The sequence below is a fragment of the Silene latifolia genome, chromosome 11, assembly GCF_048544455.1.
Source record: "Silene latifolia isolate original U9 population chromosome 11, ASM4854445v1, whole genome shotgun sequence".
NCBI lineage: Eukaryota > Viridiplantae > Streptophyta > Magnoliopsida > Caryophyllales > Caryophyllaceae > Silene > Silene latifolia.
The window spans coordinates 203,582,577-203,603,344 of NC_133536.1; the positions used below are offsets into that span (position 1 = coordinate 203,582,577).

Consider the following 20,768-nt stretch of genomic DNA (forward strand, 5'->3'; position numbering starts at 1 on the left):
GAGTTGTCGATGAGGTGGCGGTGCTACCGTGGTACTCGCGATCGCTCGAGTCACCGTCTCCTTTTGGCTTGGGAGGCCGTTCCCACTTCTGGCCCTCGCTTCTGCTCAGGGCGAAGACCTCGGCGGCCGATGCGACCAGAGGGGTTTTGTCATGGTAATGCCTTTGGTAAAACATCCCCGAACTCCCCCCGGCGCCCGTCGAGTCCTGTTTCTTGGCGGATCTATCAGACCGTGACCTATTATTGTCACGGCGTTTCTCATCGGACCGTGACCTGTTATTGTCGCGGCGTCTCTCATCCGGGCTGTCATCCCGGCGGCTTTTCCTCTCTGAGGGCTCGGCCTCGCTGGGGCCTACCCAGGTTTTGTGGTAATCTTCCACCTTGATGGCCTGGTCGGCCATCTTCCTAGCGGCGTTTAGGCCCAGGCCCCCGTGCTTGATGAGCTCGTCTTTTAAATTTCCCTTCGGGAGGCCCTTCATTAGTGCGAAAGCCGCCAGTTCGGGGTTGATCTCCCGAATCTGCTGAACCTTGCCGTCGAACCTCTTCACATAGCTTCGTAGGGACTCGGCCTCCTCCTGTTTGATAGTTAGGAGGTCCGACGTCTCCACGGCCGTTCTTTTGTTGCAGGAGTATTGGGCTACGAAGGCGTCCCTTAGGTCGGCGAAGCAGTATATCGAGCCGTCGGGAAGCCCCTTGTACCAATTCTGAGCCATCCCGTGCAGAGTTGTCGGGAAGACTCGGCACCAGACTTCATCGGGCTGTTCCCATACCGACATGTAAGACTCGAAAGCCTCGGCGTGGTCGGTTGGGTCGCTATCTCCTTTGTACGTCAACGCCGGCAACTTCAGCTTAGCTGGCACGGCGGTGTCTAGGACATAATCACTGAGGGGTTGTTTGACCACGTGTCGAATGACACGCGGCGACCGACTCCTCGCATTCCTAGTCCGGCTTCTCTCCTCGTAGCGGGAAGGACTCCTTCTCCGACTCGGGCTTCTTCTCCGACTCTCCTGAGTCGGGCTTCTCCGGTTCCTCCGGGGTGTGCCTCGTCGGTGCTGCGGCGACGCTGTCCTCTCATGGGTGCGAGAAGGGCTTAGGTCCACCACGTCCACCTTGGGCTCTTCAGGCGTCTTGATAAGGTCTGCTTCTCCCAGTGCTCCGTTCAAGTTTCTTGGAGTCACGTTCCGGGCCCTGGTCTCCTGGACGGCTTCCGCCGCTCGTGTCGGCGTGCTGTGTGAGTTTGGTGTACTCCCACCAGGTCCAGGAGTGTCTTCAGTTTTGCTACGTCAACTACCTGTCCCATGATGGTGACCTGGTTGACGGCGGCGTGTGTCCGGATATTATCGGCATTCCGAATTCCGGTTGGACTACTCACGCCGGTGGAGGGTTGCACTACCTGTGTGAAAAGTATCATCTTGGTGTGGTTCGGTTTCGTCATTCACGAATACCTCTTGTTGTTTCGACATCTTCTTAGCTTTTTGGGTGGGTTTTTTTTTTTGTGTTTTTGTTTTTGTTGTTTGGGAATGAATGTGACTAGCTTCTAGTGTCTTTCCCCACGAGACGGCGCGCCAATTGTTCCGGGTATAATTCCGGAGCGAGATATTTGATACCACTCGTAGCTCGTAGAATGATGTCCTTGCTTGAATCCTCCTTGCGGTCTCCCAAACGATGAACAAGCGAGGGCTCGGCTTTGGCCGAGCGTACTCACTCCGACGCTCAAGTCAGTAAACTTAGAGAGAAGTTGTTGTAACTTGGCTAAGAGTGTATTGTAGAGAGATAAGGAAGATATTACCAGATGAATAGTGGTTATTAGGTCAATTTGTGGATCCTTTCCTCAATGAAGGTTGAGGAGTATTTATAGGCTTTTACCTTTTGTCACGTAGTGGCCAAGTGGCCAAGTGGCTATCAGGTGGAAAGACCGTTGTACCCTCGGCCGATGGACCTGTGGTAGGCTCGCCGAGGGTCTTGGATATGAGTACGCGGATGTGTGTCCCTACTGGTTAGTGTCCGGCCGAGACCAGTGTGACAGTAGATGGGGCTCCATCGGCTAGGCTGTCTAAGTCGTTGACTTTGCTGTGGATACCCTTGACCTTGCTCAATATGTTGACTTGGTCAGCGGTGCAGAATATGCCCCATCATAAACTATGTTTAATACTAATTATTTTTTTAATATGGAGTATCATCATTTTAATAAAGTTGACTAACAAATTAAAATAACAAATTTGACGCTGTGGAAAAATGATATCATTTGGTTACAAAAGTAATGAGAATGAGAATAACAAAATAATAGGTTAAAATAAAAAAAACAATACTAAAGAATGACGTAAAATCGTAAATAACTGAATATCAAGCTACTACAAAAAAAATAAAAAAAATTTACGCCAACAAATTAATGAAAAGTTAGAGCTTAACTTTTACACTTTCACAATAGGTTATTTCCTATTGAATAAACCACACCCCATTCTTTCAATTTCCCTATCATAATATTGCAATAATTAGAACCCTACACAAATGCTTTGTGTGTCTTTCCATCTTTTCTAACTTTTAATTCTTTCATTAATTTGTCATAAATTCAAATACATCATCCTCTTTAAAAGCCCAATCTTTTACTTTCATAAAATATGAGTATATTAGTATGAGATATCGTGGAGGGTCTCATGTGTCAACTTTATTTTTGTTATCGATTCATAGAAACGACTCATTTTCTTGCTTAGTAAAATATACCTAAAATATGAACGGCTAAAATAATTATAGAGATAGACCACGAATGAAAAATGGAAAAACCATAAAAAAACTAAAGGGGAAAATGCATGAACGATCCTTAAACCGAAACCGTGAATTTCACGGGTCACAAAACTAGTTCATAATTGATTAATCTCAGATTTCTTATTTCAAATTTGTTGCTTTTATTTATTTATTTAAAATATACGGAGCATGTGATTAGAATATGAGACGGTCTCATATTGAACCGTGTCAGAGTGTAAGGCCGTCCTATACTCTTATTCTATCATTTGTAACGTGATTATGCTAGGTTGATTTATCAATTTTAGTCTTGGTATTTATCATTCAATTTATCGATTTTGGGCTTAATTTATTCGTCTAATGATTGATTAATCTCATATTTCTTATTTCTAACTATGTTGCTTTTATTCCTTCCAATCGCATTTGCTATTGTGTGAGACGGTGTCATATTAGACGTGATTATGTTATGCTGGTTTTCCGATTTGTGTTTTGGTAGTATTTAGCATTGAATCTTTGTATCCATAAATTTGTGTGTTGGAAATATACATGGTGGTTGACATTTCGTCGATCGCCAATAGCAAATGATAAATTTGGATAACGATAGAATCACGAATCGTTTTCCTTAAAGAGTATTCCGACCTTTACATTTGCCTTGTGTTGCACGAAATCTCTCGCAAGATAAGACTATTGATCCCCTCTCGTTCTAGGCAAATAGATTCAAGAGAATACAAATAAAGTGTTGTAATTTGTTTGTTCTTTCGAAGTCAAAATTCTGATTTTTTTCTTATAATCTTTTCTCATGCATAGTTGTGTATTTATACAAGTATCCTCCTGCATACTCTAGGAACCCAAGAGGTACCTTTTGGCATTAGCATACTTATCCGAATGTCTACTTGATTTTGACTAATGCCCGAATACACTTAAATGAAACCGGTGATTCACTTAAATCACCAACATTCCTCCCCATTTAAGTGTAATCCTTAATTCATTTACAACAAACGAAACCAAACTCGTACATAAAGTGAAAATGTCACACAGATTGAATTTCCACCTTAGTGAACTATGCATTCTGCATTCGAGTATGGGGGTGTCTCTAAGGATTGAACCCGTCAAGTCATTTGAATACATGAAGATAGTATACATACAAGTTCAAGATAACTCCATAAGTTTATTACCGACACTATTTTACATGGCCTTAGTCCCTATCCATTCATGAACGCTTACAAAGCCAAGCCCGAGCTTTAAGAAACGACCATACTTCACACTCATATAGGTGGACTCTTTTTATCGTGACCTGCAAAGCACTTTTTCAAAAGATCCATTAAGAAGATTAACTTCACCCTAACTTATCATGCAGGTCCGAGCACATACTTTCGGGACAATATTAACAATGTGCGCCAATCTTTGATAATAGGCTTTCCACATTGAATTCTGCTTCTAGCGTCATATTAGAAGGGAATTGGGTGTCCTACCACCAAATATTTAAATAGGCTTTAAATATCCCGATACCGACTTATGAACCAAATCCCTAATTAATCCTTTTATGCACACTGATCAATTAGACATTGAGATTAATAACCGATATCATTCCATTTTTGATAGTTTACATACCACGTTACCATAACGTTCCGGTGTGGCCGTCACCATAATTCACTTGACTATAAACTTAAACAAGTGACATCACTATCAAAACATGGGTCAACTCAGTCTCGTTCATAAATCAAACTCGTAGATTAATTTCTTTAATCACTTAGCCACTCTACCGACTATAGCTAACAGTACACTACGAATTACTACTACAAATGTCGACCTTGCAATGCAAATTACCTTCTTGGAAACTCATATAATAATGGTTCCTTCCCCAAGCAATAATACACCACCCTTTTAGAAAATAATCAGCTATCAAGGTAAGATCATTTGCATACAACCATTCTTCTAAAACGAAGAAAACCGACATAAGACAAACCATAAATCATGGCTTACTTTTATACTTGCACACTTGTCTAATGCTTGAAAACATGAGTACTAGTATTACTAGTATTCTTACTCAACTTCTCAACTGCAAAAGCAATACAAGACCAACTGCAAAAGCAATACAAGACCATGTGAATACTCGATATATGACTCCGCTTTTACCATATTGAATATAAGCGTCATACTCGACTCATGGGAGTACTTACCGGAGAATAATTGTCAAATTCAATCTCATACTTGATCCTAACAACAAGGATCAGAAAATAACAAAGATCATATTTAGCTCCCCCATGTCTTTTATAAAATAACTTGATGATAAAACTGCTTTTTAAGGGTGAACTTGTCTTTAGTTTAAAACAAAGATAAACCAATCATCAACCTACAACAAATGATCAATATATTACTAAACTTGTCAATAGTTGTACATTTATATGGAAAAAACACCATGGCTATAATCTTACCATGGCTACCACAACTATCATCACCAAGATTATAAGGTAAATCAATTACAAACTTTACATTAGGAGAGTGTTTGGCAACATGAATTTAATTTGAAATGCCTCATTTACAATTTAGCAAAGTGAAATAAAGATTTGAAATGAGGGGGTTTAGGGGGTGGATTTCAAATGAGTTTATTTTAGCCTTATTAGGATTTGGGAGGGGTTTGGAAATCCAAATCCAATAGGTTTGCCAAACATGCATATTGGTCCAAATCTAAATTTGAAAATACAATCTTGGTTCCCAAACACACCATACCAGTACTTACTCGAGTTCTTGTGAGAGACGGTCGTACATTAAGTTGTTTAAACTTGTATTATTGTTTTGCTTTGCTGTTTTATTGTTCGTTCATGTAAGTCGGGCCTTGTGAATTTTGTTGTTGTGCGTGTCACGATCAATGAATGGAAAATTTAGGATTATTTAATAAGAATACTCCAAACTATTAGTGTACTTTTCAAAATACTACAAACTCTATTTTAACTATCAATATACCCAACTTTTACACCCCTTCTCTTTTAATAGAATTGGTCATTTGGTAACCTATTGCACCAGGTAAAATGTAAAGCCACTAAAGCGATCCCACCTTTCTCATTATAAAACTCTATCTTCATCTTCTTCCCTCTTAACTTTTAACCTGCAAATTTTTTTCAATTTTTTTCCTACTATTCCATTACAGCGGTTCATTATCTCTTCTTTTCCTTTATTATTTTCTCCATTCTTCCGAAGATTAAGAGATCATTACTCATTATTCATCTTCACACAATCCTCACAATCACTCCCACGTCCCAACCAAATCTCTTCACACTGACCCATCACAATAACCGATCCGTAGCTAGCTACATAAAACCCGCTTCCACCACCACCCATACCCGATTCCACTTCCTCAGACCCGCTGTCTTTCCTCCCTTCAAACCCGCCTCCAGTCACAACACTCCTCCATTTACACTGACCCGTACCCGATTCAACTTCCTCAAACTCCGTGTTCGATATCTCCGGAAATCCTACTGCTTCATACCTTACCTTACACCCAACTAATTGAATTGTTATTGCATTTTCTCGGCAATATTTTCTTGCCATTTTGGGAACGTGATTGCTGTAGTCGATTTCGGTATGGTCTTCCAGCATTGGTACAGCCCAAATATCGTGCTTTGGGTACCTTCGTTGGTCGTTGTCTTACTAAAATTAAAATGATTGGGTTATGAGTGAATTGAAGAGTGGTTTAAAATTTTAGGCATATGATTGAAATGGGTTTGAATTTGGTCTGCACATTTTTTATATACAAAATCAATGGCGTTTTTTTTGGAGGTTCAATGGGGTTTTGGAGGAAAAAAGAGAGATTAATGGGTTTACAAAGAGAAAGAAACCGGTTTAGCAGGTAGCCCTTCCACCTGTTCTAATAAAAGAGAAATAGGGTAAAAGTTAGGTATAGTGGTAGTTAAAATAGAGTTTGTAGTATTTTGAGACACAGTCCAATAGTTTGGAGTATTCCTATTAAATAATCCGAAAATTTAAAGATAGTACGGAGTAATTCTTATTTGTGCCATCTTTCATTCATACTATCGTGTTTTCTACTCCATTTATGTTGGCACACTCTGTTTTCTACTATGTTTACTTTCTCAAATGATCTCAAATATAATTTGAAAAATTCCGGGTGCGCATCGGGTTCGGATCGAACTATTCAGGCCGGAGTATTCGGGTTAGCAGATTAGTTTGGCCAGACCAAGTACTAACTGTTTGCTTGATTGTGTCAAGTCTGAAATTTGTACTGGACTTCCGTATGTGGTTCCTTTAGAGTTAGAGTTGCCAGCCCTTGTCGGGCCAAAACGACAGCCCGTTTAGCCCGTGCTCTGGTACAATTAGAGTTGTCTTCGGGCCGGCCTGACCCCGGGGCGGGGCAGGCTCACTTGGCTAGGCCATGAACCGGCCAGGGGGAGGGGCGGACTGGCCGGGCTGGGAGTATGTTTGACCCGGGGCAAGACCGTGGTGGGTGGAGGGTAGGCTGAGGGCGGGCCTGTATATTTCTTTTTTTTACTAAATAGGCGGGCCAAGGGCGGGCCGAGTTTGAGATTCTTGACCAGGGCCAGGCCAGAGAGGGGATCCCCGGAGGCGGGCGGGCGGGCCGGGTTTGAGATTCTTGACCAGGACCAGGCCAGAGAGGGGAGACCCGGAGGCGGGCTGAGCGGGGCAGGTCGGGCCTGACTGTGAGCAAAAAGATCCCGCAGGACGGGCCGGGTCGGGTTGGCCTGTGCTATCGGCCAGCTCTAAGCACAACACGGGTTCCCTACCAGGCCGTGTCGGACAAGCATGGCCAGTCCTTCGGGCTGATTACTGATTAGTGGGCAAATGAGAAGGGCCCAATTTTATAAGGGGACAAATCTCTTCAAATTTTAAATATAAGTGTACTTTAAAACAACACAACAACTTCCCATAGAAACAATAAGGAAAACTACTGAAGATGTCTTAATCTAGTGGTTAAGACGGGTGTATTGTGGACAATAGGTCCCAGGTTTGAATCCCCCTCTCTTTTATTTGTAATGCGACTATGTTTGCGCGCTTTGTGTGACAAAAAAAAAAAACAATAAACTCTAGTTAAAAAGCCCAAAGTAAAAAGTAGGCCTACAAAGATGTTACTAATTCTTACCAAATGGGTCTCCCTTATGAGACATTTACAAAAGAATTTTCAAGTGAAATACCATTTGCACATAGGTATGCGAGTATCAACACAAACTATTGTGTTAAATCATTTATGACATAAGACTAGTCCAATAATATGCCTAATAAATTACTTAAGAAACATATAAAATAATATTTCATTTCATTTTAATTGGCTAATACTTTAAATAAATAATTTTTTTTAAAGAGTATAAAATTTATGACTTGGATATTTAATTATGGAAAAATCCATCCTAAAATATCAACCTATGTCAAAACAAAATCAAAACTCTAATAAATTATAGTGTTAGTTTTGGGCTGGTTCTATGGGAGGGTTGTTTTACTTATTTACTCGTATCAAAGAACAACTCGTCTTCTCCCTCTAGGCTTGAAAATCATATGGAAGTAATTAAACGCGTGAAAATCAATACTATATATTAATTCCAGAAACCAAGGGACTTCAATGTAATTAAAGAAAGTTATACAAATTAATTATACTATATAGTTTTAAATCACTAGCACAGTGTGGTGGACCCGATTAAGGGATCTCAATGCAAATATTATATAGTTTGGGTTAAAATTAAATTATATAGAAGCTTGGTAATTTTCCTTAACATTTGTAAGAGATTAAAGCAGGGTCAATTTCCTTAAAATAAAATAATTAATTAAGATTGTCAATTTCCTTAAAATAAAATAATTAATCAAGATGGTCAATTTCAAGAAGACTAAAAGAAAGAAGATGTTTGGTAATTTTCCTAAATATTTATAGAAGACTAGAAGATGGTCAATTTCCTTAAAATAAAATAATTAATTAGTATAAACATGCACACTTATGGTATTAATTATTATCATCATAAAATTATATATTAAATTTAAAATCTATGCAATTTTATTAAACTTTATAGTTTATGAGATGTATAGATATGTTAATTATTTAACATACAAAAATATAATAAGTAGGTTATAAATAATTCAAGTTAGATTCCATAATATATAATATTGCATAATTTTTTTGATTTGATTTAATGCATATATGTATTATATTTATATAAATATATAATCTTCTTAAAATTGCATGCTTAAATAGTAAAAGTAATTTCGTCAGTAAAGAAAAGAATTGTAGTAACATTGGATATAGTTATATGATAGTGATGGGGCATATTCTGCACCGCTGACCAAGTCAACATATTGAGCAAGGTCAAAGATATCCACAGCAAAGTCAACGACTTAGACAGTCTAGCCGATGCAGCCTATCGGCCTGTCACTTGGGTCCCGGCTAGGACAACTAGCCAGCCGGGGCACATATCCGCGTACCCATATCCAAGACCCCTCGGTCGGCCTGCCATGGGTCCATCGGCCGAGGGTAGAACGGTCTTTCCACCTGCTAAGCCACTTGGCCACTTGGCCACTACGTGACAAAAGGTGAAAGTCTATAAATACTCCTCAACCTTCATTGAGGAAAGGATCCACAATTTAACCTAAGAATCACTATTCATCTGGTAATATCTTCCTTATCTCTCTACAATATACATTTAGCCAAGCAACAACTTACCTCTCTAAGTTTACTGACTTGAGCGTCGGAGTGAGTACGCTCGGCCAAAGCCGAGCCCTCAGTTTGTTCATCGTTTCAGGAGACCGCAAGGAGGATTCAAGCAAGGACATCATTCTACAAGCCACGGGTGGAAACAATACTTGCTCTGGAATTACACCCGGAACAATTGGCGCCGTCTGTGGGAAGAGACACTAGAAGCTAGTCACATTCATTCCCAAAAACAAAAAAAATATAAACACAAAAACCCACCCCAAAAGCTAAGAAGATGTCGAAACAACAAGAGATATTCGTAAATGACGAAACCGAGCTACACCAGGATGATACCTTCCACCATTCTGGAGTTGTGCAGCCCTCCACCGGCGGAGTAATCCAACCGAAATACGGGATGCCAACAATACCAGATACGCCGCTGCCCGCCGACCAAGTCACCATCATGGGACATTTGGTTGATGCAGCGAAACTAAAACTACTCCTGGACCTAATTGGGAGTGCGCCAGCTCACACTGTCACGCCGACAAGAGCGGCGGAAACCGTCCAGGAGACCAGGGCCAAAAATGTGACTCCAAGAAACTTGAACGAAGCCCTGGAGGAGGCCGACCCTGCCAAGACACCGGGGGAGCCCAAAGTGGTCGTGGGAGGCCTAAGTCCTTCTCGCACTCGTGAGAGGACTGCGTCGCCGCGGCACAAACGAGGCACACCCCGGAGGAGCGAAAGAAGCCCGACTCAGCAGAGTCGGAGAAGAAGCCCGAGCCGGAGAAGGAGTCCTTCCCGCTACGAGGAGAGGAGCCGGACTAGGAATGCGAGGAGCCGATCGCCGCGTGTCATTCGGCACGTGGTCAGACAGCCCCTCAGTGCCTACGTCCTTGAAACCGCCGTGCCGACCAAGCTAAAGTTGCCGGCGTTCACATACAAAGGAGATAGTGATCCAACCGACCACGCCGAGGCTTTCGAGTCTTACTTGTCGGTATGGGAGCAGCCCGATGAGGTCTGGTGCCGAGTCTTCCCAACAACTTTGTATGGGAAGGCTCAAAATTGGTACAAGGGGCTGCCCGACGGCTCGGTATACTGTTACGCCGACCTAAGGGACGCCTTTTTAGCCCAATACTCTTGCAATAAGAGGAGGGCCGTGGAGACGTCGGACCTCCTAATTATCAAGCAGGAGGAGGGCGAGTCTCTACGAAACTATGTGAAGAGGTTTGACGGCAAGGTTCAGCAGATTCGGGAGATTAATCCCGAGCTGGCGGCTTTCGCACTAATGAAAGGCCTCCCAAGGGGAGACTTAAAAGACGAGCTTATCAAGTACGGGGGTTTGGGCCTAGATGCCGCTAGGAAGATGGCCGACCAGGCCATCAAGGTGGAAGATTACCACAAAACCTGGGTAGGCCACAGCGAGGCTGGGTACTCAGAGAAGAAGAGCCACCGGGAGGACAACCCGGATGAAAGACGCCGTGACGATAATAGGTCACGGTCTGACAAGTCTGCCAGGAAACAGAACTCGACTGGTGCCGGGGGGAGTTCAGGAACGTACTACCGAAAGCAATACAATGATCACACCCCCCTGGTCGTACCTGCCGCCGAGGTCTTCGCCCTGAGCAAAAACGAGGGTCAGAAATGGGAAAGGCCCCCTAGGCCGAGGGGTGACGGTGACACGAGCCAGTACTGTGAGTACCACGGCCACACCGGCCACTTAACAAACGACTGCCGACATCTGAAAAATGCCATTGAAGATCTGATCCGGAAGGGGAGTCTCGGCAAATACGTTGCCGGTGGACACAGAACAGATGCCGACGGGTCAAGTAAGAAATCCGTTTTTGGACGGGTAGGAGTAATCAATGTTGTCATCGGGGCCAACGAGAACGGTGGGTCTGCTCATGGGCACAAACGGCACCTGAATGAACTATATCAGGCCATCAACTTTGTGCCCAACACAGCAACCCCCGCTTCCAACATCCCCGATATGACCATTGGGAAGAAGGACTACGAAGGAGTCATCGCTCCTCACAGCGACCCACTCATAGTCCACCTGGACATAGCCAAACACTTGGTGAAGAGGTGCTTGATTGACACAGGCGCCTACACAAACATTATGTACAAAGAATGCTTTCTCATCCTCGGATTGAAGGTTGAAGACTTGAGCCCCTGTACCAACCCGTTGTACGCTTTTTTAAAGGGCCTACCTGTACCCCGGGTCAATCAGCCGCCGAATGTTTGGAGAGAGAAGTGCGGCCAAGAACGTTATGTCGGAGTTCGTGGTCATTGACGGTTCATCCGCCTACAACGTCCTCATAGGACGAGTCACTCTGAGTGAGGCCGACGCAGTAATGTCCATCCGGACCTTGACATTGATGTACGTCTCGGACCGGGGGGAAGCGCATAAGCTCGTCTCGAAGAACGAGAACGATGAGGTAGTCAATGTCCAAGTATCCGCCAGAGGGTGCAACATGCAATCCTTCAAAGTGGCGAAGAAATCAGAAAAGGGGAAGAGCCCATCCTTGCAACAGGAGGGCGAACGCATGGATACCACCGTCGGCATGGTCGAAGGAGCGGAGACCGAGGAGGTAGAGATTGACCCAGGCCGCACCGTAACTATCGGTGTCAACCTGGAACCAAAATTCAGGGCCGCCCTCCTAGACCTGCTGAGAAAGAACAAATACGTCTTCGCCTATTCAGCGGCCGAGATGCCAGGCGTGAGCCGGGAATTAATCATTCACAAGCTAAACGTACTCCCCACCGCTCGCCCTGTCAAGCAAAGAATGAGGAACTCCTCAGCCGAGAAAGATGAGGCCATCAAAGCCGAGGTAGATAAATTACTTGCGGCGGGCTTTATTATGCCTTGTACTTATCCTGAGTGGTTAGCCAATGTTGTGATGGTGAGGAAATCATCGGGGGCATGGAGAATGTGCGTAGATTTTACCAATCTTAATAAAGCATGCCCCAAAGATTGTTACCCTTTGCCTCAGATAGATAGCTTAATCGACGCCACGGCAGGCTACACCATGCTGAGCCTGCTGGACGCCTTCTCGGGGTATCACCAGGTATTCATGGCTGAGGAGGACATGCCTAAATGCGCATTCATCACCGCTAACGGCACATACATGTACAAAATGATGCCGTTTGGTTTGAAGAATGCCGGTGCAACGTATACAAGACTGGTGGACAAAGTGTTCCAAAATCAAAAAGGGCGAAACATTGAGGCTTACGTCGACGATGCTATTGTGAAAAGCAAGTCCGACAACAGCACCGGCCGATTTACACGAGACATTTTGTTCACTAAGGAAATACAAGATGAAGCTCAACCCAATGAAGTGCAATTTCGGTGTCCGGGCAGGTAAGTTCCTCGGCGTTTGTCGGCGCAGGGGAATTGATGCCAATCCGGACAAAGTCCGAGCAATCCTAGACTGCCGAGCCAAGGAATCGAAAAGAGGTTATGATGCTTGACGGAAGAATGGCGGCTCTAGCCCGTTTCATCTCTCGGTCAGCCGACAAGAGCACCCCATTCTTCAAAATATTGAAGGGGAATAAAGACTTCACCGGGGAGGAACAGAGCACGACTTTCAAGCAACTAAAAGCTCATCTTCGTACTCTCCCAACTCTGTCTGGCCGACATCGGGGAGACGCTATACCCGTACATAGAAGATTTACCTCGGCCACGGTCGGTCGTGATCATCATCGGGAAGAAGACAAACAAAGAACACCCAATTTACTTTGTCGCCCATACGCTGTTGTTGCCGCCGAGAGAAATTACCCACTAATTGAAAAAGCAGACTTTCGCCGTCGTCCGTTGCCGCAAGGAAGTTAAAACCCTACTTCGACGCACATCCCGTGACGGTCCTAACCAACCACCATTAGAGAAAGCTTTGGAAAAATTCGAACAATCCGGTAGGCTCATCAAATGGGCGGAGAACTCTCTCGCTTCGACATTCGGTACAAACCAAGGCCTTCGATAAAGGGGCGGCACTTGCAGATTTCTGGCCGAATGCACATATCAAGAGGAACCAAACCCGTGTGTATGGGAGGTTTACACCGACGGCTCCTCCACGACGAACGGCTCGGGGCCGGCATCCTTATCATCAGCCCAAACGGGGACGAATTTGAGTACGCCTTGAAATTTACCTTCTCGGCCTCAAATAACGAATCCGAATACGAGGCGGTGATAACCGGAGTCGAGCTGGCCAGAGCCGCCGGAGCAGAACACATTGTGTTAAAGACAGACTCACTGTTGGTTACTAACCAAATCAGAGGAGAGTTTGAGGCTCGGGACGACGGGATGGTAAGGTACCTAGAAAGGGTAAAACCGACACAAAGAAAATTGAAATCTTTCCAAATCCAATGCGTTCCCGCATCCGAGAACAACCGGGCCGACGCTCTCTCAAAACTTGCCACCAACCATCAAGAATGTCACCAACCGTCTTTGTAGATATCGAGAATGCGAAGAGCATCATTGAGACTGTCGGCATGGTGGGCAACATAGAGACCGAGACAACGTGGATGACTCCGATAATGAAATACAAAGTTACAAGTGAGTTGCCGGAGGACCGCAATCTCTCGGCCAAGATAAAAAGGATCGCCGCCAGATACCTGGTGTTCGAAGGGGAACTGTACAGAAGGTCCGTAATAAGACCACTCTTGAAATGTGTCGGTCCAGCCGACGCAGAGCTGATACTGACAGAAATTCACGAAGGCATCTGTGGACACCACATGGGGGCAAGAACACTAGCCCACAAAGCTCTCCGAGCCGGCTACTTCTGGCCCACCATGCTTGCGGATTCCAAGGCTAAAACCAAGAAGTGCACAAACTGTCAGATGCATGCTCCGGTAATACATGCTCCTTCCCGGGACCTACAACCGGTGCTTAATCCCCTCCCTTTCGCACAGTGGGGGATGGATATGCTAGGGCCATTTCCAACGGCCTCCGGAGGAAGAAAGTTCTTGATCGTCGCCGTTGATTACTTCACCAAATGGGTTGAAGCTGTAGCAGTACCGGCGAAGACCACAGCGGCCGTCAGAAAGGTAATCTGGGAAAATGTTATAACTCGTTTTGGTTTACCCCAGGTCATGGTATTCGACCACGGCCGAGAGTTTTGGAGTGACCTTATAATGAAATGGTTAGAAGAGCTTGGCATCAAGTTTGCATACTCCTCCGTCTGCCACCCACAGAGTAACGGGCAGTCGGAGGCAGCCAATAAAACAATTCTCAACGGTTTGAAGAAGACAGTTGAAGACCTTAAGAGAAGATGGGCCGACGAACTACCCGGCGTCCTGTGGTCCCTGCGAACCACGGAGAAAGAAGCAACGGGATACACTCCCTTCCACTTGGTCTACGGGTCCGAAGCAGTCCTACCAATTGAAGCGACGGTGCCAACATTCAGAACGGCTACCTTTAACCCAGTTGAAAACGAGGAAGGCCTGAAAGCCTCCCTAGACCTGGTCGAAGAAAGCCGAGATACAGCGCGCCTCAACTTGGCAGTATACCAAAACCGGATGAGAAGAGCCTACAACCGAAGAGTCCACAAAAGGGACTTAAAAGTAGGAGATCTAGTCCTAAGAAAGTCGGCCGCCACCAACAGAGGAAATATTCATGGTAAATTAACGGCCAACTGGGAGGGTCCCTACAAAGTGGTTGAAGAAATGAGGCCGGGTACATACCGGCTGACAGACATGGAGGGCGTGCCCTTGATGAGCCACTGGAACACTGACAACCTAAGGAAATACTTTGTATAGCGGCGGAGGTGTCCAAAACCATTGTCGGCACCCCAGCGCGTGTTTATATCTAATGAAGAAACATCCAAGTTTTCTATCAAAGTGTTTGTCCCCTCCGTGGTCATATCGAGGTGGGCGCCACGGTTGCCACCAGGCCGTCACCCCAAGAAGAAGAAACGTATACTCAGTGCAGTTGAGACGCAAATTTAGCGGTCAATATGCCTACACAGTTACGAACGCTATCGAGCCGTAACCCCGATTACCTCGGCCAAAGCCGAGAGCGACGGGGACACATCGACCGATACGATAGAAGAAACGTATACTCAGTGCAGTTGAGACGCAAATCTAGCGATCAATATGCCTACACAGTTACGAACGCTATCGAGCCGCAACCCCGATTACCTCGGCCAAAGCCGAGAGCGACGGGGACACGTCGGTCGATACGCTAAAGACGTTAAACACAGTTGAGATATGCATTCAAACTGCCTCGGTCATACCGAAGGTAAAAACGAAGGCACTCGATTAATAACGCAAGAAGAAACGTATACTCAGTGCAGTTGAGACGCAAATCTAGCGATCAATGTGCCTACACAGTTACGAACGCTATCGAGCCGCAACCCCGATTACCTCGGCCAAAGCCGAGAGCGACGGGGACACGTCGGCCGATACGCTAAAGACGTTAAACACAGTTGAGATATGCATTCAAACTGCCTCGGTCATACCGAAGGTAAAAACGAAGGCACTCAATTAATAACGCAAGAAGACAAGTGAAGGATTGTGATCAAAGCCCCGGCCAAGCCAAAGGCCAATAAGACGAACTTTATTAAAAGTAATTACAAGGAGAATACAGACGACGGCCGTCCCCATAGGGATAAGTCTAAACACAACCTACCAAGAGTTTTACAAACAAAACAAAAGAAAAGCAAAAGATTACAAACATATCACTTGAAGCGCCAAAAGATGGCAGGGAGGAAAGGCTCAATAGTTGGCCCCCGAACAGCTAAAGCTATCCGAGACGCCGGGTGAGTCTGGTGACGACCGCCCGTCTCCCTATGCCTGTTGCTGCCCTCCATCGGTAGCAGCAGCATCTTCGGTGGCCGGCCCAGAAGAAGGCTCGACATTCTCAAGCACCTTCAGCCTCTCATCCTCCTTCACCTTCGCATCATAGGCCGCCTTGGCCTCAGCTATCTGAGCCACCTTCGCCGCCTCCGCCTTCGCCGCAGCCTCTGTTTCCGCCGCATCGGCCATCTCGTCCAGAAGCTGGTCGAATTTATCCCACGGGAAGGATCCGTCGGTGAAGAGCTTCTTGATTGCCTCCCTGGCCGCTTCCTCGGCCTGGTCTCGGAATTCGGCACACATTTTAGGGAGAAGCTCAGTTTGAAGCATCTCAATATCCTTCTCCTTTTGAGCAAGGATAGCTTTGTGCGCCTCCGACTGGGCATCGTACAGACCCTTCCACTCTTCCCCCTTGGCAACCGCGGCATCATGGGCGCCCTTGTACCTGTCCCGCTCACCCATCAACTTGACGGTGGCGGCTTGGCACTTCCTCAATTTTGGCCCTCTCGGCCACCAAAGCGGCTTCTCGGCTTCCTCCACACGCTTCTTGGCGTGAGGAGATCCACTTAGCTTTCCGGCTTCCCCCTTTGCAGCGGAAAGATCAAGTTTAAGCTTTGCGATCAGCGGCCCAGACTGAGCCATGGCCTTTTCCTGCTCCATGATGTGAGAGCCGGCTTGTTGGGTCCACCTCGCCAGCCTCTTGTAAATTTTCACACCCTCTGCCACAAGCTCGGTGGGAGGAATCTTCTGAGCCGAGGAGTCAACGGTGACATTTCTCTCACCCGCCTTCTCAATGGCCTTCTCAGGCTGCTTCCCTGATTGCCGCTCGGTGAGAACGGCGACTGCCGACGGCGGATCTACAAAAAATTTACACAGAGCATCCACGTCAACATGCATTGACACATAAGAAAGTCTGTCATCGGGAATGTCCAACGAACCACTAAGTCCGAACCGCAAGTTAGATCCGTACCCGCCGGACCCTCTTAGTCGGAGGGCCGGTTGGGGGCGATCTTCTCCCGAAGAACGGTGGAAGCAGACGGTGGCTCTTTTCTCTTCTTCGGAGGAGAAGAGCCCTTAGCAACGGTTACCACCCCCTCAGTGATATCAATGACCTCCACATGATCCTTCTGGACCACTGGGGTCGAAGAGGGAGTTGGCACTGATACCGCCGCCAACTTGACGCGTTTTTCTTTGTTCTCTTCGGCACGCCTCCGAGAACTTTTGCATGGGCCGCCTCCGGATCCAAGGCCTTCATCCGTTTCTCCATCGCCATTGGGGGCCAGTCTGCGATCACGCCCGTCAGCCGTAGGATGCCGCTGGACAACCTTTCCGTCCTTATCGAGCCCTAACCTCTTCAAGGTCCTCTCGGACAGATCCTGGCCAAACCGGTCTGCAAGAAATCAAACAAGAGTTACATAAAAGAAGTAAAACAAAGCTCTAAAACAGGAATATAACAGGCAAAGATGGGCCCCACACCGACCCCACTCACCCTGGTTGAGGGCCGGTATGAGGCCGACGCGGCAAAGCAACTCATCCCGAAGAATAATCCGAGTCCTGGGCAGCCATCCCTTCTCGGATCAAACAAATGACGCCGCTTCTCATCCGCGGTAAGAGGGACCAACGAAGCGTCCATCTTAACCTTACCCCGGGAGATACATTTCTCATATTCTTCCCGGTTCTCACACCGTAAGTAAACGGGGCTCTGGAAAGACCGAGGCAATGGGTAGTCCTCCCGACTTGGACGTATACCCATCGCCGTTGTTGCCCCTTTGCAAGAAGTAAGCTTGGACACGAGACGTAGCCCGGCTCCGTCGCACGCCTGTACCATCCCACTTTACCGGCGATTGACGGCCGAAGATGATGAAGGCGGCGGAATAAGTTAACCGTTGGGATCTCCCCCCTAAAGAGACAGATCCACACAAAGCTGACTATCGTCCTCATGGCCAACGGATGCAGTTGGGCCACAACGAGGTTCATAGCTTTGATGATGGCCATGACGTGTTCATTCAAAGGAAACCGGAGCCCATACTCCAGGTGCCTGATATGAACGCCGATATGACCCGGGGGAGGGCAACAGACCGCCTGACCCTCCTCAGGGATAACAATTTTTTACCCCTCGCCGAAGGAGAAATGACCTCCGAAAAGAGTCTCACCGGAACAGCTGGCGAATTTATTTGTCCAGACACGGTCGAGACCAGTCGTGCAGGCCTCGCCATGATCCGGGATAGACCGCCTCTCACCATCAGAAGGAGCCCTCTCACCATCATCAGCATCATCAACATCATCAGCATAATCATCCTCATCCTCCCACTCCTCCAAAATTGGTGGATCAAGTACGGGAGAAGAAGACCTAGGGCCCCCAAACCTTAGCGGGATGGCATCTAGTATCCCCTCCTCGTCAAGACGCGACGGGGAACCCCCCGGCGCAGAAGTACTAGTCCCGGCGTCAGCAGAAGACATGTTCACAGCAATTACTTAACAAAATAAAAGAAAATTTGTTTGTTTACCTTGAAGAAAAACACTCGCCGGAGTAACGACTTTGAAGATTAGAAGAAAAGAAAGCCCTTGAAAGTTTAGAGAGATGAAGATTTTGGAGAAAAATTTGAGAAAATGAAATTGGTGGCCAAATTCACGGAATAACTGCCCTATTTATAGGGAAAAGCCCATGAAAAGGAACCAATCAGGGCACAGCCCATGAAACGTCAGTCAATCAGCGAACAGACACGTGTCAGACATGCAACCACGGAATGTCAATCGTTGCAACAGTTGAACGTCAATCAATGCAACAGTGACCAAGCGTCTTCAACACGCCCCTTCATATCTCTTTGCCTATTCATCTTCCTCAACAGATTCCTAAGTATCTGCTCTCCGCCGGCCACATGATCAACCAAGCTAGGAAGCACCGGCCTGGGGGCAATCAAAAACAACCGGCACTCTCAACCCTGGTCTCGGCCAGCGTCACTTTCTTTTCCACATCGGATGCCCTTTACACATCCATGTGGAGGGGGGATATGGTACGGCCTAATAAGAACCAGGCCGAGGTAGAAGAAGCCGATACGGTAGAAGAAGCCGATACAGTAGAAGAAGCCGATGCAGAAAAATTTTCAGAAATTACTTGCGCAGAATATACGCTCAACATACATCGGAGCTCATACCACGTCATAGACTACGCTGGGGGCAAATTGATGGGGCATATTCTGCACCGCTGACCAAGTCAACATATTGAGCAAGGTCAAAGATATCCACAGCAAAGTCAACGACTTAGACAGTCTAGCCGATGCAGCCTATCGACCTGTCACTTGGGTCCCGGCTAAGACAACTAGCCAGCCGGGGCACATATCCGCGTACCCATATCCAAGACCCCTCGGTCGGCCTGCCATGGGTCCATCGGCCGAGGGTAGAACGGTCTTTCCACCTGCTAAGCCACTTGGCCACTTGGCCACTACGTGACAAAAGGTGAAAGTCTATAAATACTCCTCAACCTTCATTGAGGAAAGGATCCACAATTTAACCTAAGAATCACTATTCATCTGGTAATATCTTCCTTATCTCTCTACAATATACATTTAGCCAAGCAACAACTTACCTCTCTAAGTTTACTGACTTGAGCGTCGGAGTGAGTACGCTCGGCCAAAGCCGAGCCCTCAGTTTGTTCATCGTTTCAGGAGACCGCAAGGAGGATTCAAGCAAGGACATCATTTTACAAGCCACGGGTGGAAACAATACTTGCTCTGGAATTACACCCGGAACAGATAGTAATCACTCATTTGAATAGTAAAAGTAACAATATTATCAGCGAGATTAGTGAAAGTGGTAGAAACAACAACGGGAGTAGTGAAATAATCAATATTAATACGACAATAATAAAAGTAACAATAATTACGACGGGAGTAGTGAAACTATCAATATTAATGCGGCAGTAGCGACAGTAACAATAATTACGGCGGGAGTAGTGAAAGTAACAATGATTACGGGTAAGTAGTGAAATGTTGTTACTATTGTTTCATTAATAAGAGTAAAATATTAATAGCGGGAGTAGTGAATTTGTCTCAAAATTTATTTCATCGTAATTTTAGGATATGTCATAAAGAAATATATTAAAGATAAATTTATGGGTTATGCAACTTTAATTAATTTTATTTAATGAAAAAAAAAATTAATGGTAAGTAAAGGTAGTCCGGGCGAAGCCGGGCACCAATACTAGTCATATCTTAAAACAAATAGAATTGAGTTCAAAGTCGGTTTAATTTTGCTATATATATTACGTTAACAAAACACTCAAAACATAAACACAACAAACATCGAAAGCTAATCAAAATTCCAAACATGTCGATGATAATGGCTATTCCGAAGAACGAGCAATGTCCGAAACACCAAGAAGAAGAAGAAGAAGACTACGATAATTACGACGATGAGGGGTATTACTACAACGGGAATTATTATAGACCACCTAAGCCTCGTCATCAAAACCCATACCTTCCATGGCGAAAAACTTGGACTGCTAAAGACGGTGCTGCTGTTCCTGTTGAAGACGTTGCGCAGCGTCGAGCTGATGATGCTAAGATGAGGAGTTTGATTAAGAGGTTGAACAAGTCTCC

At 45.7% G+C, this 20,768-nt stretch overlaps 1 protein-coding gene across 1 annotated transcript; it reads right to left on the minus strand.

Annotated features, from left to right (window-relative positions):
• Positions 1-5,948: 5,948 nt before the first annotated feature.
• Positions 5,949-6,335, minus strand: LOC141614705 (plasmodesmata-located protein 2-like). The gene has a single exon (XM_074433451.1). The coding sequence runs from the start codon at positions 6,333-6,335 to the stop codon at positions 5,949-5,951; it is 387 nt and encodes a 128-aa protein (XP_074289552.1).
• Between the last annotated feature and the right edge of the window lie 14,433 nt (positions 6,336-20,768).